The sequence below is a fragment of the Mercenaria mercenaria genome, chromosome 11 (genome assembly GCF_021730395.1).
Source record: "Mercenaria mercenaria strain notata chromosome 11, MADL_Memer_1, whole genome shotgun sequence".
NCBI lineage: Eukaryota > Metazoa > Mollusca > Bivalvia > Venerida > Veneridae > Mercenaria > Mercenaria mercenaria.
In genome coordinates, this window is record NC_069371.1 from 28386828 (window position 1) to 28403826 (window position 16999).

Genomic DNA, 16999 nt, shown 5'->3' on the forward strand with positions numbered 1-16999 from the left:
GCCCAACGTTGGGCCAACGCATGTCTGCTATCTGGGTATATTCCAGTACATATCATTTTGCTTTTATCCTGTTTTAAACCCTACTAACGTCTTCCTTTCTGCACAACAGTTTATGTGTATATATAATTCACAGATAAGGACATTAAGGTTTAAGGTGTTTATTACATAGGACAGTGTGTGGTGAATACGTACACTTTTGGAGACACAGTAAACACAGATAAATGCAATGGCATGGCTTGCTGATTTTGTAAAATTAAATAAGATAATAACATGCATGATACTTACCAAAAGATACAAAGTGAATTTCGGCAGCTTTATGCATAGAAATGAAATTCCGGTTCCCTAGCCTATGCACATTACTTTGGCTAGAGAACCGGTTCTGGACAAATAAGTTCGCTGTCTAGGGAAACGATTCCGGTTCTCTAGCCACTACCTTTTCTTGTTGTTTTTCTAAAGTAGCGACATAGTTTTTCATGGGAATATAAGTCTCTGAAAATCTGATCTGCTATTAAATGTCGAAAAAACGTTATAAAGTAATTGGATTTTATATGAAATAAAGAACAGCTGGATTTAGTGGTATTCAGCCTGAAAAAAAAAATGCTGTTTATTCGATTACAGAATAACACAATCACGAAAAATCAAATGCGCCCATGTGTCACTTCGGCAAAGACTATTTTCGCGTTTAAAGACATCTTGTAGCCTTATGATACAGAATGAATATTAAAGGTTTAAAGTCTGTAAGTCCTTGAGATTTTGCATGTACGTTTACCATGTAAGACTGCATTTCAACAATTGAAAACCTGGAATGATATTCGGATACGCTCGTCTCGGGTACTGGTATCAAGTCAATCCGTCCCCCAGTATTTCAAACAATATGACCAGGTCTAGGAAAGTGGAATATTTATAGATTATCTATAAATTTACAGATTTTTCAGTCTGTAAATTTACAGATCAAGTGTTTGAAAACTGATAAAATTATATTTAGACACGAAATCGCAGCTTGATATCAATTGATTTACTTACGGTATGTATAAATAAAGGCAGTGGCTACGATTACGGTACCGTAATCCTAGCCTCCGGTTCTAGGATTACTGAAGTTCCGTATTCCTAGACAACCCTACGAGGATAGGCTAGGATCACGGAAATAAGTAAGGACATGCATAAATGATTTTTTAAACTTACATATTTCACTAAAAATAGCGATTTTTTCATGCCTACAATGTTACGTGTATTTCGTGTTATCGATCCGCCATTTTGGGTAAGTATAAACGTAATCGATATATTTATGGCGTCGCGGAAATATTCAGTATAGAAATATGAGGGTTAATGTTAAATTAAAAAAAAAAATCTATACTTAAAATTTTATGAGATTAGTTTGTTTGTCACTCGAGTTTTTCACAAAAAAAAGGTGAAATCAACACCCGTATTTATAACTTTTTCTTTCCAAAACCATACTAAATGTTTTTGTTTTTTTTTTTGTTTCTTTTGAAATTGACAGACAAACGTGGATTATATTCTTAATGATAGCTCAAAAGGATTTTAAAAAAATATTTCATACTTTAAATTTTATGATTTGATTTTGCCTGTCACTTTAGATTTCCGTGCAAATAGAATCGGGCGAAATCAACACCCGTATGTACGACAGGCATGAAAAATCGCTGTTTAAAGTGAAATAAGTAAGTTTACAACATCATTTATGCATGTTCTAACATATACTTGATGCCTGTTACATACTTCCGTAATCCTAGCCTATCCTCATAGGATTGTCTAGGAATACGGAACTTCCGTAATCCTAGAATCGGAGGCTAGGATTACGGTACCGTAATCGTAGCCACTGCCATAAATAAAGGTCAGTTGTAACTTTCAGTCATTTCTGTTGACTTCGATTTTTCTTAAAATGCCAAAAACTCAAAGTCAACAAAAATGGCTGAAACCCACAAATGACCTTAATTTATGCAAGCTGTAAATAAACTAATTAATTCCAAGCTGCGGTTTTGAGAATAAATGTAATTTCTTCAGTTTTCATACACACAATCTGTAAATTTACAGATTGAAAAATCTAAGTTTATAGATTATCTGTAAATTTACAGATAATCTGTAAATATTCCACCTTCCTAGACCTGATGACATTTCGGGACAGAGTGATAACTTTAAAAAAGGGACTGTTGCTGTTCTGTAGAGGGATGACAATTATAAAATATCAGTAGCCTTACTCATTTGGCTTAGCGGGATGACTTATAGGAGAGATCGCCGTGACATCACTCATTTACATCTGTTTATCTGGTGGTGGGAAAAACAAATGTTTTTACATTGTGTATGGAATCAGAATTTTTAATAACTTTTTCGCTCATTTATGGATTTTCAAATTTCAAAAAGTTTTCAAATACTTACAATTTTCATATTCAAATATCTTTAAAATTTAGATGAATAACTGTTTTAAATGACATATAATTTTAATAGCGGCTTATTGATGTTCAAAACTTTTAGAAAAACACTGTAAGTTAAGCCAGACATCCCAACTTTTTCTGAATGCAAAGTGGGAGTTTTTGCATTCCAAAGTGGGAGATTGAGGTGTTCAAGTTAGTGGGAGATTTAATACTGCAGTATTTTCGTTCATGGTATTGAAGTTTTTAATACATAATAGGTAAACTAAAAGGAAGTGTCTAGGGGTACGGATCCATACCTCTAGAATCTGATTCTAGAGGTACGGATCCGTACCTCTAGACAAGCCTGTTAGGGGTTTTCTAGGGGTACGGACCTCCGATTTTCTAGAAATTAAGGGTCATTTACATTTCAAATTTTGTTGAAAATGAAATAACAAATAAGACTTCATCAGAATTCACCTTAAACTTGACTCTAAATTGTTTACAGATAACACCGGTCACCCGATTTGTTACATTTTCTTTCGAAAGGTAAATAACCGAGGAACATCAAATAATTAAATCATGAGGATTCGAACTGGCAGAAAAATATAAAGATTAAACAAAATAATGTTAAATATGTTGGGAAAAAACTATTTTTAATGATAATTTTATGTTTTCCACACATTTGGTAGCTGTTACGAGATACAAGGGACGTTTTCACAAACAGTTTCCTTTACTTAATGTCGGTTAATTGATTATTAAACAATCAGTTCCATGCCGATTATCATTATATCTTGTTAAATAACAAAATTAATGGGTGCATATTATTATGCTTAATTGATTTATTTTTCTGCTGAATTTCATTTAACATGTTTAAGGGTTACATGCACTCATTTATCTGTTATCAACAGTTTATTTTACAACAAACTAATCGGCACGGAACAGTGTATTCATTTGGAGTTCCTCGGTTATTTAGGTTTTTGAAAGAGAAGGTAAACAATCGGGTGAACACTGGTATCTGTAAACCATTTAGCTCCAAGTTTTAAGTGAACATTGGTTAAGTTTTATTTTTTATTTCATTTTCAACAAAATTTAAGATATATATAACCCTAAATCTCTAGAAAAAGGAGGTCCGTACCCCTAGAAAACCCCTAACAGGATTATCTAGAGGTATGGATCCTTACAACACCTGGCTTTGTTTTATCAAGCAATAAACAACAATCAGCACGGGCTGATAGGTGTGAGAATATCAGAAAACTGTTGTTAACAGAATCGTTATTAGCAATATGGGATTAATGTAAAGGAGCTAGTGGATAATTTCTTTGTTTGTTTGTTCATGTTGTTTGTTTTTAGCTCACCTGAGCAATGCTCAGGTGAGTTTTTCTGATCGCTCGATGTCCGGCGTCTGTCGTCCGTCGTCTGTCGTCTGTCGTCCATCGTCTGTCAACATTTAGCTTGTGTGTGCGATAGAGGCTGTATTTTTCAATTAATCTTCATGAATATTGTTCAGAATGATAACCTTGATGAAATCTAGGCTGAGTTCGAAAATGGGTCATCTCGGGTCAAAAACTAGGTCACTAGGTCAAATCAAAGAAAAACCTTGTGTATGCGATAGAGGCTGTATTTTTCATTTAATCTTCATGAATATTGGTCAGAATGATAACTTTGATGAAGTCTAGGCCGAGTTCGAAAATGGGTCATCTCGGGTCAAAAACTAGGTCACTAGGTCAAATCAAAGAAAAACCTTGTGTATGCGATAGAGGCTGTATTTTTCAATTAATCTTCATGAATATTGGTCAGAGTGATAACCTTGATGAAATCTAAGCCGAGTTTGAAAATGGGTCATCTCGGGTCAAAAACTAGGTCACTAGGTCAAATCAAAGAAAAACCTTGTGTATGCGATAGAGGCTGTATTTTTCAGTTCTTCTTCATGAATATTGATCAGAATGATAACCTTGATGAAATCTAGGCCGAGTTCGAAAATGGGTCATCTCGGGTCAAAAACTAGGTCACTAGGTCAAATCAAAGAAAAACCTTGTGTATGCGATAGAGGCTGTATTTTTCAATTGATCTTCATGATTTTGGTCAGAATGATTGCCTTGATGAAATCTAGGCCGAGTTCGAAAATGGGTCATCTCGGGTCAAAAACTAGGTCACTAGGTCAAATCAAAGAAAAACCTTGTGTATGCGATAGAGGCTGTATTTTTCAATTGATCTTCATGAATTTTGGTCAGAATGATTGCCTTGATGAAATCTAGGCCGAGTTCGAAAATGGGTCATCTCGGGTCAAAAACTAGGTCACTAGGTCAAATCAAAGAAAAACCTTGTGTATGCGATAGAGGCTGTATTTTTCAATTGATCTTCATGAATTTTGGTCAGAATGATTTCCTTGATGAAATCTAGGCCGAGTTTGAAAATGGGTCATCTCGGTTCAAAAACTAGGTCACTAGGTCAAATCAAAGAAAAACCTTGTGTATGCGATAGAGGCGGTATTTTTCAATTGATCTTCATGAATTTTGGTCAGAATGATTACCTTGATGAAATCTAGGCCGAGTTCGAAAATGGGTCATCTGGGGTCAAAAACTAGGTCACTAGGTCATATCACGTAAAAACCTTGTGTATGCGATAGAGGCTGTATTTTTCAATTGATCTTCATGAATTTTGGTCAGAATGACAACCTTGATGAAATTTAGACCAAGTTCGAAAATGGGTCATCTGGGGTCAAAAACTAGGTCACTAGGTCAAATCAAAGAAAAACCTTGTGTATGCAATAGAGGCTGTATTTTTCAACTGATCTTCATGAAATTTAGCCAGAATGATTACCTTGATAAAATCTAGGCCGAGTTCAAAAATGGGTCATCTGGGGTCAAAAACTAGGTCACTAAGTCAAATCGAAGAAAAACATTGTGTATGCAATAGAGGATGTATTTTTCAATTGATCTTCATGAAATTTGGTCAGAGTGATTGCCTTGATGAAATCTAGGTCGATTTTGAATATGGGTTATCTGAGGTCAAAAACTAGGTCACTAGGTCAAATTAAAGAAAAATTTTCTGTATGTGATAGAGGCTGTATTTTTCAGTTGATCTTCATGAATTTTGGTCAGAATGATTGCCTTGATAAAATCTAGGTCGAGTTTGAACATGGGTCATCTAGGGTCAAAAACTAGGTCATATCTAAGAAAATGCTTGTTTTATCGCAAGAGACCAATTTTTTGGTCTAATCTTAATGAAAATTGGTCAGAATATTTGTTTCCATGAAATCACTAGGTCAAACATGTTTTACACTGTTATGGAGTGTTTCTTAGGTGAGCGACCTAGGGCCATCTTGGCCCTCTTGTTTTTTAATCGGGAGATTTGGAATTCTTATCGGGGTGATCTGGTTTAACATGTACGTCCAGAATCGGGAGAAACCCGAGTGGATCGGGCGAGTTGGGATGTCTGAGTTAAGCGTTCATAATTAATCCATTTTATTTCGAAATAACAATTAAAAGTAATTAGTAAATTGCTTGTTTTATAACATTTCCATTTATCAAAAAATATTGATATAATTTGTGTTTTAAGAAAGGTTAGGTCGTTAGAAAAACATCACTGTTTACAAAAAAACATGAACTTTCGGCTTCTGCCCATCCGATCACTGTCTTATCAGTTCTAAAAATAGAAAATACAACAGATTTGTATACAAACACGATCTCTCCTATTTTATGATCTGATATTTTATAGTTGTCATCCCTCTAAGCCTTACCCATATCTGCATTTTACTGTTAGGAAAACGAAGATATTAAAAAATCCAAAAAGTCATGATATACAAGTCAGACTTACTTGCTTTAATAAATTAAACATTAATGATATTCATGAAACTTCAAATGGGTTGAATTTAAGTCATATTTTTAAAAAGAAAGTGTCTAGCCGTTCGGTATCCAGACGCCTAGCCTGCATTCTAGCCGTCCGGTAATTGATTTCTTAATGGATAAGTAATGATTATATCTCCCCCTCACTGGGGAGACGTATTGTTTTTGCCCTGTCCGTCTCTCCGTACGTCAAAACTTAATAGGGTGGTAGGGCTTCTGGAGTAGACCCCTTTTGTTTTTGTTGTCACTCCGTCAAAGGTCACAGGTGCCTGAACATTGAAAACCATTTCCGATCAATAACTTGAGAACCACTTGACCCAGAATGTTGAAACTTCATAGGATGATTGGTCATGCAGGGAAGATGACCCCTATTGATTTTGGGGTCACTCTGTCAAAGGTCAAGGTCACAGGGGACCGAACATTGAAAACCATTTCTGATCAATAACTTGAGAACCACTTGACCCAGAATGTTGAAACTTCAACGGATGATTGTTCATGCAAAGTAGATGACCTCTATTGATTTTGGGGTCATTCTATTAAAGGTCAAGGTCACAGGGGCCTGAACATGGAAAACCGTTTCCGGTCAGTAACTTGAGAACCACTTGACCCGGAATGTTGAAACTTCATATTATGATTGGTCATGCAGAGTAGATGACCACTATCGATTTTGGGGTCACTCTGTCAAAGGTCAAGGTCACAGGGGCCTGAACATGAAAAACCGTTTCTGGTCAGTAACTTGAGAACCACTTGACCCAGAATGTTGAAACTTCATAGGATGATTGGTCATGCAGAGTAGATGACCCCTATCGATTTTGGGGTCACTCTGTTAAAGGTCAAGGTCACAAGGGCCTGAAAATGGAAAACCATTTCCGGTCAATAACTTGAGAACCACTTGACCCAGAATGTTGAAACTTCATAGGATGATTGAACATGCAGAGTAGATGACCCCTATTGATTTTTGGGTCACTCTATTAAAGGTCAAGGTCACAGGGGCCTGGACATGTAAAATCATTTCTGGACAGTAACTTGAGAATCACTTGACCCTGAAACTTCATAGGATGATTGGACATACAGAGTAGATGACCTCTATTGATTTTGGGGTCACTTGGTCAGAGGTCAAGTTTACAGCGGACAGAAAATGGAAATCCATTTCTGGTCAATAACATGAGAACCATTTGACCTAGAACCTTCAAACTTCATACGGTGATAGGACTTACAGAGTAGATGCATGGCCCCTATCGTTTTTGGGGTCACTCCATCAAAGGTCAAGGTCACAGGGGGCTGAACATAGAAAACTCTTTCCAATCAATAACTTGAGAACCACTTGACCCAGAATGTTGAAACTTAATAGGATGATTGGACATGAAGAGTAGATGACCTCTGTTGATTTTGGGGTCACTTAGTCAAAGGAGCCTGAACAATGACTTGAGAACCACTAGGTCTAGAATGTTGAAACTTAGTGGGATGACAGGACATGCCAAGTAGATGATCCCTATTGCAATTTGCAGCCAATCATCAATGTTTCTTTGACTTTCACTCCTGTCCCCTATTGACTTCTTGCCTGTACGACTATGCATTTGGGGAGACATGCGCTTTTTTACAAAAGCATCTTCTAGTTTTATTTAGTTTTAGCTGTTATTTACTTAAGATTTTAATACTTACCTGTAAATAAAATATTGTGTGAATACATACCAAAGTATATTTTCCATCATCTCCAATAGATTACTGATTTTTCAGTTTTATTTGAGATCGTGTTTGTATACAAATCTATTGATATTCTATTTTTAGAAATGATAAAACATTGATCGCCGAACGTCCATGTTATTTTGTAAAAAGTGGTTTTTCTAACTTTTTAAAACACAAATTTATATAGATCTATATATATATATATTTTTTTTTTGACGAATGGAAAGCTTATAAAACAAACAATTCATTAATTAATTTTGATTAATATTTCAAAATAAGATGGATTAATTATGAATGCTTAACTTCTATTTTTCTAAAAGTTTTGAACATCAGTTCACACTGCCGTTACTGAAATTAAATGTCATTTAAAACAGTTATTCATTAAAAAAAATATTTGAATATTAAAATATGAAAATTGTAAGTATTTCAAAACTGTTTTAATTTTGAAAATCTAGTGAAAAAGTTGTTAAAATTTAAAAATTCTGATCCCATAAAAGCATTGTTTTGCCCGCCACCAGATGAACAGATTTTAATGAGTGACGTCAGGGCGATCTCGCCATTATTGATTTCAGCAAACTTTCATAACAGCATTGGCTGTCTTACCGACAGCTCTAGTTATTTGTTCAGTTGGGCAGTGGCCTAATTTTGACCTCTGTAATATATAAAGGATGAAAAGCATTTGGAAAGTATTTGACCTGAAGTCAAGAATCTATAGAAGTTATGTTCAGCATGTGAAGTTGTCCACTAAAGGCTTTATTTGGGAATTGGGTGCACCTGTAGTGGCCACATAACACCTAGTTGATGGTTCTTGAAGAAGTCTGTTTATGTCAGAGTGTCCCCTTTTTATTCATGTTCCTGAAGAGAATGTCATTATTTGTTTAGGCGTCACCTGGGGGAATAGTCATTAGTCACAGTGATATTATGTTTCATAAAGAATAGAGAAATGAATATAGTTCAAAATTGTCCAATATGAAAGCTTTCAAGGTCAAAGGGTAAAAGCCTTTTTGGATCTCATCTCTAAATATAACTTTTTCTGGGTTATTTTGTTAATTAATAATAATATACAATAAGAAACGTGTACATGTGCTTCTATCTCTTTTCAGGTGATTTTATTTTTTGTAAACTTACCGGTATATAAAATTGTCAGATTTATTGAGATGTTTGCAGAAATTTTAGCAGCACCATGAGAAAACCAACATAGTGCAGCGCGGATGTGCAGGCTGGTCTGGATCCATGCTGGTTGCAAATGCACTATGTTGGTTTTCTCCTTGTGCGGCTCAATTTTTAATTTTGTTAAAAGATGTAGCAGCTATCCTCGCCTTTACACTTCTGATCAATGAGCAATCTTGTCCTAGATGACCATCATGTATAACAAAGGTGTGATATATTAGCATTGAATTTTTATTCTTTTCAGGCTGTTGATAAATGGCCAGTTGCAGCTGTTCTAGGGGTATCTGCCCATGCATTTTACAGAGTGTACCAGCATACATTTAATGTGGAGAATGAATGTACCAAAATGTCATTCTATGGAGATCTTAAAACTCCACTGGACACTAATACACAGGCTGCTGTTGACAAGGTGAGAGGAACTCACTGTTTTTGAAATAAATGAAATAATTATGTCTCTTTACAGTGTCTTTTTTTTCTGTTGTATAAAATCATTATTTGGAGCCTGGTTGGGAGGAAGTATGAAAATACATTCAAACCTGTATTCTGCAGACAGACAAAGGGGTGATAATATGTGGCTGCTTAAGGCAGGTGGCTACTTAACCTTTATCCTGCTAAATTTCTAAAATCGACTGGTCCATCATTCAATTTCGGCAATACCATTTATTATTCAGAGGGGTGTTCACTGAAAATTTACTGACTGAATAGCGAACAATGCAGACCATGATCATCATACACGGACGTGCAGGCCTATTTTGGTCTGCTCTGGTTGCATAGGCAGAAACATGTGCCGTTAGCAGAATAAAGGTTAAGGCATATTGAAATTAGAACAAAATGTCAATTCTGGAACTTAACAGTATTTCAAATTGCTGTGGTGCCAGTAGTGAGTTATTTTTAATGATGCCGGCCTTCTACCAGCTCCGGTACTGGCACTGGCACCCGAGTATATTAACAATATGCAGCAACACACTGCACAAAATGCAACTAAACTTGCCTAGTTATTTTGCATAAGTCCCCTGAAAAAGTTCATAACTGCTGAATGAAACCAGTTAGGGAAGTTGTCTAGCCAGCAAGACGGCATGTCCTCCATGGCTCAAACCCAACCAATCATATTAGTATCTAAAATAAACTATTTCAGTTGAAGATGCACATTGGATATCTTTAAACCAAGTGGCTGCTTAATACAGATTATCACTTAGGAAAGTTTGACAGTAAAGGTATTGTGTTCTTCTTGGCCAAATTGAGCAATTGAAACAAACAATTTGTGGTGGAATATTGCAGTGGATAAAGTTATGTTGCTAATTTGAAGAAATAAACAGTTATACCTGTTAAAGTTCTGGTCTTAGGTTAGAGAGCAGTCTGGAAATGGAGCTGCCATTGGTTATACATGCTGGAGGTTTGAGCATGCTACATATGAGCCACACCATGAGAAAACCAACATAACTGCATTTGCGATCCAGACCAGCCTGCGCATCCGTGAACGGTTTCTCTAATTGCAATAGGCTTTGAAAGCGAACAGCATGGATCCTGACCAGACTGCGTGGATGCGCAAATGCGCTATGTTGGTTTTCTCATGGTGCTGCTCATATATTGGTTTGAAACTTCACGTCGAACATATTAACATAAAAAAGTTAGTGAACTCACAGTTGAATTTAGTACAAGTTATGGTAGGGCTGTCATTGATTGGGTCTTAGGCGTATCGACGATACCGATATATCAGAAGACAAATATCGACGATACATCGATATGTTGATTATTAAGTTAGATTAACGACATATTTGTTCATATGATACTATATACCTTCCTGTAAATGCTATTTTAAGTTTTATTGCCTACTTTCCATATTTCTGTTTGATTGTGTTGTATTTGTATTTATGAAATAAAAGAAATACATAAAAATTAATAACATCTTTCATTTTTATTTTGCTTTCACTCCTTTTTTGCATTTATCCAAATTTACAACTTTGTGAACTTTAGTTGGTTTTTAGGGTCTGAGTGTTTATTTGGATATTTTTTCTCTCTGTAAAATATCGATTTTTGAAAATGGGAATCGATAATCGATCGACAAAAAAATATCGTTGATACATCGATATCGTTTCTATCGATGACAGCCCTAAGTTATGGCCCTTATTATACCCAAACAAAACGAAGTTTGGGGGGTTATATAGGAGTGAGCTTGGCGGACGGTCGGTCCGTTGGTTTTCATGGTTTCCGGATGATAACTCATGAAATGCTTGACTGATTTAGATAATTTTTGGTACACAGGTGTAACATCAGAAAATACAGTCAGATTTGAACTTGGGGTCAGTAGGTCAAAGGTCAAGGTCACAGTGACCCTGAACAGTTAAATGGTTTCCGGATGATAACTTGAGAATGCTTGGGCCTGGGATCATAAATTTTGGTACACAGGACTGGTGTAACATCATAAAATACAGGTCAAGTTCGACTTTGAGGTCTGTAGGTCAAAGGTCAAGGTCACAGTGACTCGGAACAGTTAAATGGTTTCCGGATGTTAACTTGAGAACGCTTGGGCCTAGGATCATAAATTTTGGTACACAGGTGTAACATCATGAATTACAGGTCAAGTTTTACTTTGAGGTCAAAGGTCAAGGTCACAGTGTCTCGGAACAGTTAAACCGTTTCCGGATGATAACTTGAGTCATAACCAGCAGATGACCTGTATTGATTTTGAGTTCCAAAGATCAAAGGTCAGAGTGACCTGGAACATTTAAACCTTTTTTACAGACAATAACTTGAGAAAACTTGGGCCGAGGATCTTGAAACTTCATAGGGAGGTTGATCATGACCAGCAGATGACCTCTATTGATTTTGAGGTCAGTAGGTCAAAGGTAAAGCAAGTTCAGCTTTGACATTGGCTTAGTTCTGTGATAAGGCCATATTGTGGGGGTATAATCAAGAATCAAGTCAGTAGACCAAAGGTTAAATCACAAGTTGAAGTTAGAGGTCAAATCTGACTTCATATTTTGTGTCAAGATCACAGATTAAAAACTGTTCAAGGTACTGACTTAAAACTAAGGGGTAGTGGGATGTGGGGTGGGGGAGATGAGACTATTTGCAGAGGGCAACATTTTACATTACTTCCCCCACCCCCACATGAACCTTTCCCCACCTCCTTTTGATATGAAAACTCAGGCGTATATTTGCCCAACTTTATGAAGCTCTTTTAAAATTTTGACCTCGATATATTATTCTATCAGGCATTTCTAAGGAGCATGTGCCATACTATACTGACATCATGCTTGTTTGTGTAATAAAGTTTCTTTTTTTCAGGTCATTGATAAATTTCTGTTCATAGTCTCATCAAAACAGCTTGCTTTGACACAATTCTACTGGACAAAAAAACCAACAGTACACTACATGGGTTCATCACAGTCAAGATTTGGCACATTTATAGGTAAAAAAAGATAAGAAACTTAACTTCCAGAGTAAAGTTTATAAAACAGTTTCTGCTAATTTTATTTCTTTCCAGCCCTTGCTAGCTGACCGGAGCGCTATTGTGATGATCCTGTGTCTGTAGTCTGTCATTGTGCATCTTTAACAATTTGACTGTTAACACCCTAGAGGTCACAATTCTAGCCCAATCTTAATGAAACTTGATCAGGACATTACCCTCAATAAAATGTTGCAAATGTTCTTTGATGGGTCATATAGGATAAATAAACTAGGTCAGTTAATAGGAAAACCTTGTTAATACTCTAAAAGCCAAATTATTGGTTTGATCTTCTTAAAACTTTGTCATGTTAGAGGCCACATTTTCTACCTTATCATTATGAATTTTTGTCAGAATGTTTGTCTCTGTGAAGTTCAAAACTGGGTTACCAGTGTTCAGAAAACTAGGTCACTAGGTTAAATCATAGAAAAACTTTGTCAAAACTGTGGAGGGCACATTTTCAACTTGGTCATCATAAATCTTTGTCAGAATGTATGTATGGAATCTAGGTCAGTTATAAAAGCGAGGTACCAGAGGTCAAAAACTATATCACGAAGTCAAAACATTAAAAAACTTGGTTAATGATCTACCTGATTTACATAAAACTCGGTCAAAATGTTTGTCTCTATGAAATCTAGGCCACATAGATTATATAAGATACTAGATTATCTAGTGTAAGAACTAGGTTAGGTGGGTAATACAGGGCCTTCAGAGACCTTTTAGATAAGTATTTTTCTAATAAAGGTGGAAAGTTTTCAAGACGCCAAGTAAAGGAACTATGATTTTGATGAATGTTTTACAGTGTAGTACCTGAAAATCTTAGTTACCTTAAGAGGACTATGAAAGAAAGATTCTGAAGTGACTGGACTGATTCTTCTATTGAATGAAGAAGACTGAAACTGTGTCTGTTTGTGCATCACAGTTATTACATTATAGTGTCGGATGTCATGGCGGTGCTCTTGAAAAGAAAACCACACAAAAGTGACAAAACAGGCAAATTTTTGATAAAATGTCTTCAAAGATGTCATTCAGTAAACTCCTACACATTGATCTCCCTTCCTGCTATATGCTCTCATTGATCACTGCCAACACAACATTCATGGGACCATTGTTCATCATGTGATGATAGGTAAGTTTACATGGCGGATGAAACTGTGAAGAAACGGGTTCCCCTTAATTGTTTTCTTTGTGATAGAAAGAGGTATTATAATTTTAAGTGGAAAAAAATTGTCAGAATTAATAATTAAGGTAAACTTTTCGAAAACATTGAGAAAAATTAATGAAATAATTCGATAAATAAAAAAGTCCACTTAGCTGAATTTAAGGAGGTAGGTTACCTTGTTACAAGGGTAAATTCAAATTAGTTGAACCGCAGCACATTTTTGTATTTCGTGTAATATGAAGTTTTAACTGCTATAATCTCAATTTCGTTTGTCTCTGTCCCTTCAAGTTCAATTTTTATCCAGGTTTGAAGAGCATGACCCTCCAAAGGTATTTCATATTGAAAGAAGAAGGAAAATACGGATATTTAACACTTTTCAGTGTAATTTAGTTTCATTGATATCCGTAGAAGTCTGCATAATTGATAATTTTACTAGTATGCACGTTATCTTTCTAATAAAAGCTTAAAATGTATATGTCGCGGGGCTCGTGTTTCCATGGTAACGCATTTTCTCTCATTTTTAAACAACTATGTATAAAATAGCGGTTTTCGACGGCTTCAGTGCCATTCTGTTAATGACCAACATGGCATATTTGGGTAATATTATTAGCAAAATACCAAGCACTTTACATGGTACCCTATTTTTCATAAAGTTTAAAGTAACCATGGCAACAGAGATGTTTAATATAGCTTATATCTTGCTTTTTGTCGTAGTTTCTTATAAAAAATATTGAATAAGATTATCTTTCTAGTTGATGTAGCTATAAAACATATTATTTCTAACGTAAGTTATATTTTCGTGTTATTTGCATTTATTCAAACAAATTTCACAGCTTAGAATACTTACAGCAGTACCCCTCGTCTGGCATTTTTCATGGAAAAGTCGTTCAGCATGCTGCTATTATTCTCATGGATATTGTTGAAATGAAAATAAAAAGCCGAAGCTGTGTTTCTTAAATAGACCAGTGTCAAAGCTTTTGAATTTTACATTTAGATACATAGGTCACGGGCTTCGTTTCCATGGTAACATCAATTCAATTCAAGAAACCACATTTTTCTACCGAAATTTGAACAATTTTAGATGTTAGTAACAAATTATCAACGGAACCTGAAAAATAGGTATTACAAATCAAACTGCTAGATTTTTATTTGAAAATGGCCGTAACAAGTAACTTTTCACCCAACTATATACCAAATAACATTGGTTACCATCATCCATTTTCTTACATTCCGCATAACATTTCAATATAACTACATAAAAGAAGCAAAATATTGATTTTTATTCAGCGCAAAAGACTCATAAAAATATTTCAGCAAATAATGGGTATTTGAAAATAGTTAAAATATAAAAAAAATGCACAGAATTACGTACTTTCAAGACAAAAACTATTAATTTTGCGCGGTAACTGACACGTAACGTCATGACGTCAGTGACGTCATTTTAAGGCAACATTGTTTTGACACGTTTCTGCGGCAATTTATTCATTATTTCTGAATTATTAAACCATAAAGCATCAGATCGAAGACAGGTTCATGATTTGTTTTCAGAAGAATGAATATACAAACACATTTAGTTTGTCGTAAACGTCGTCGTAAATCGTCACGTTAGCTTCCGGTTGGACATGCGCACATACAAATATGAAGGTAACCTACCTCCTTAAGATAAAAACATTTGTGTTGGCAGTGATCAATGAGAGCAGGCTGGTCTGGATCCGTGCTGGTCGCAAAGCCACTGTTGGTTTTCTCATGGTGTGGCTCATATATAAAAAATATTAGTTTTGCACCAAGAAATATACACTCTTTATTTTGCTGAATAATACTTTGCTCATAAAATTGTGCAATATCTCTTCTTCAGAACTTGTACACACATCTTTATTCTGAAACCCGTAGCCTGCTGGCAGCAAGTGATTCTGCCTTTGCAACCAGTGCAGATCAAGATCAGCCTGACTGTTTGCCATTCAGACAGTTAATGAGACTGTCCAAATTGAAAGATGGACAAGTTCATTATAGAAATTTAGCAGGATAAGGGTTAAGCATGATAAATCTCTGCTGGAGAATAAAATGTCATTTTCCGTGTTTTTCTGTTGATATTTTTCATGTTTTTTTTGCAGGTTTACCTGTTCACTTCAGATACAAACACCCATCAGAAGTAGATCTTTCCACTATAGAAAGCAAGGGTCTATCCAAAGAAGAAAACTCAGAACTGTTACAAAGACTCAGAGAGTCTCTAGTCCTCAGCGAGGAGGCCAAAAAGTTTGCCATTTCTTCGGAATTCTTCTCTGCGCACTCACCACATCTGATTGTGAAAGCAAACGGTATATTGATGGCTGCTGGGGCGTATTTTACAGTGAAACACTTATTTCTGCAGTATTTTGAAGCAGCTTCTCCTGCTGCAGTGTTTTCAATATTAATTGGTGTTGCACTTGTTTGGACTGTAGCTCATTTTTGGGTAAGCGGAGTTTACTACAAGAACTTGCGAGCTTCCTCAGACAGAAAAACTGCGCAGCTTGGCGAAGATTTCTTACAAGGTGGTCTTGAGTATTTAAAGAAAACTTTGGAGAAAAATAAAGTGTTAAGAGAATTAGACCCAAGTACTGCCACTTTAATGTTTAAATCAAATGGTGATGAAATACAAGGTGTTTTGGATATTCGTGCAATGTCAATAAGTGAAAGGTTAAACCACTTACAAAAAATAGAGGAAAAAAAACAACAAATGAATGACTCCAGTAAAGTAACTCTTGAAACTTCAGACTAGTGATTATTTTAGATAAAACTTTACAATTTTAATAAAAGATTAAAAGAGGCTGACCTCCAAATAATTGCAAAAGTATTGTTATAATTTCTGAAATACTGTGAAATCATTATTATTCGTTGGGGATTAATTTTCGCGGATTTCGTGGTTCAGATTAATCACAGAATTAAGCCCCAACGAACAAATAATGTCCACGATAATGTAAATTGTAAAATGTCGCCAAAAAAGACACCAAAGCTGTACAATCTAGTCCATAGTTTTGTGCATGCGTCAGTACGGACCTGCAGCTTTTGTGTAGTTTATGGAGGCTCCAACGATAAATGTAGGTATGCGTTCGAACAAAACCGACTATTCATTCAGATATTTACCCATGGTTTGTTTACGACATGCACTTCAAAGTAAAAGTAGATACTAAAAATGGAAGTTTGACGTAGCGCTATGCTGCGGCTGTTATTAAATTGTTTTGGTCCCGCTCTGCACTCTTTAGATTTACAGAATACTGACATGTAGTAAACTACTACTACTTTGGGACTATTAAATATTATAAATTAATTGCTAGATTTGCGTCGA

The 16999-nt window shown here is 35.6% G+C and overlaps 1 protein-coding gene across 2 annotated transcripts; it reads left to right on the forward strand.

The window, feature by feature from the left end:
- Positions 1 to 580: 580 nt before the first annotated feature.
- On the forward strand, positions 581 to 16504 carry LOC123531917 (transmembrane protein 177-like). Of its 2 annotated transcripts, none has more exons than XM_045313218.2 (4): positions 581 to 737; positions 9312 to 9476; positions 12356 to 12479; positions 15789 to 16504. In XM_045313218.2, the coding sequence occupies exons 1-4, from the start codon at positions 714 to 716 to the stop codon at positions 16430 to 16432; spliced, it is 957 nt and encodes a 318-aa protein (XP_045169153.2). In that variant the 5' UTR covers positions 581 to 713; the 3' UTR covers positions 16433 to 16504. The 2 variants fall into 2 exon arrangements, with proteins under 2 accessions (XP_045169153.2, XP_045169154.2); XM_045313219.2 differs by lacking the exon at positions 581 to 737 and adding an exon at positions 6160 to 6311.
- Positions 16505 to 16999: the final 495 nt, after the last annotated feature.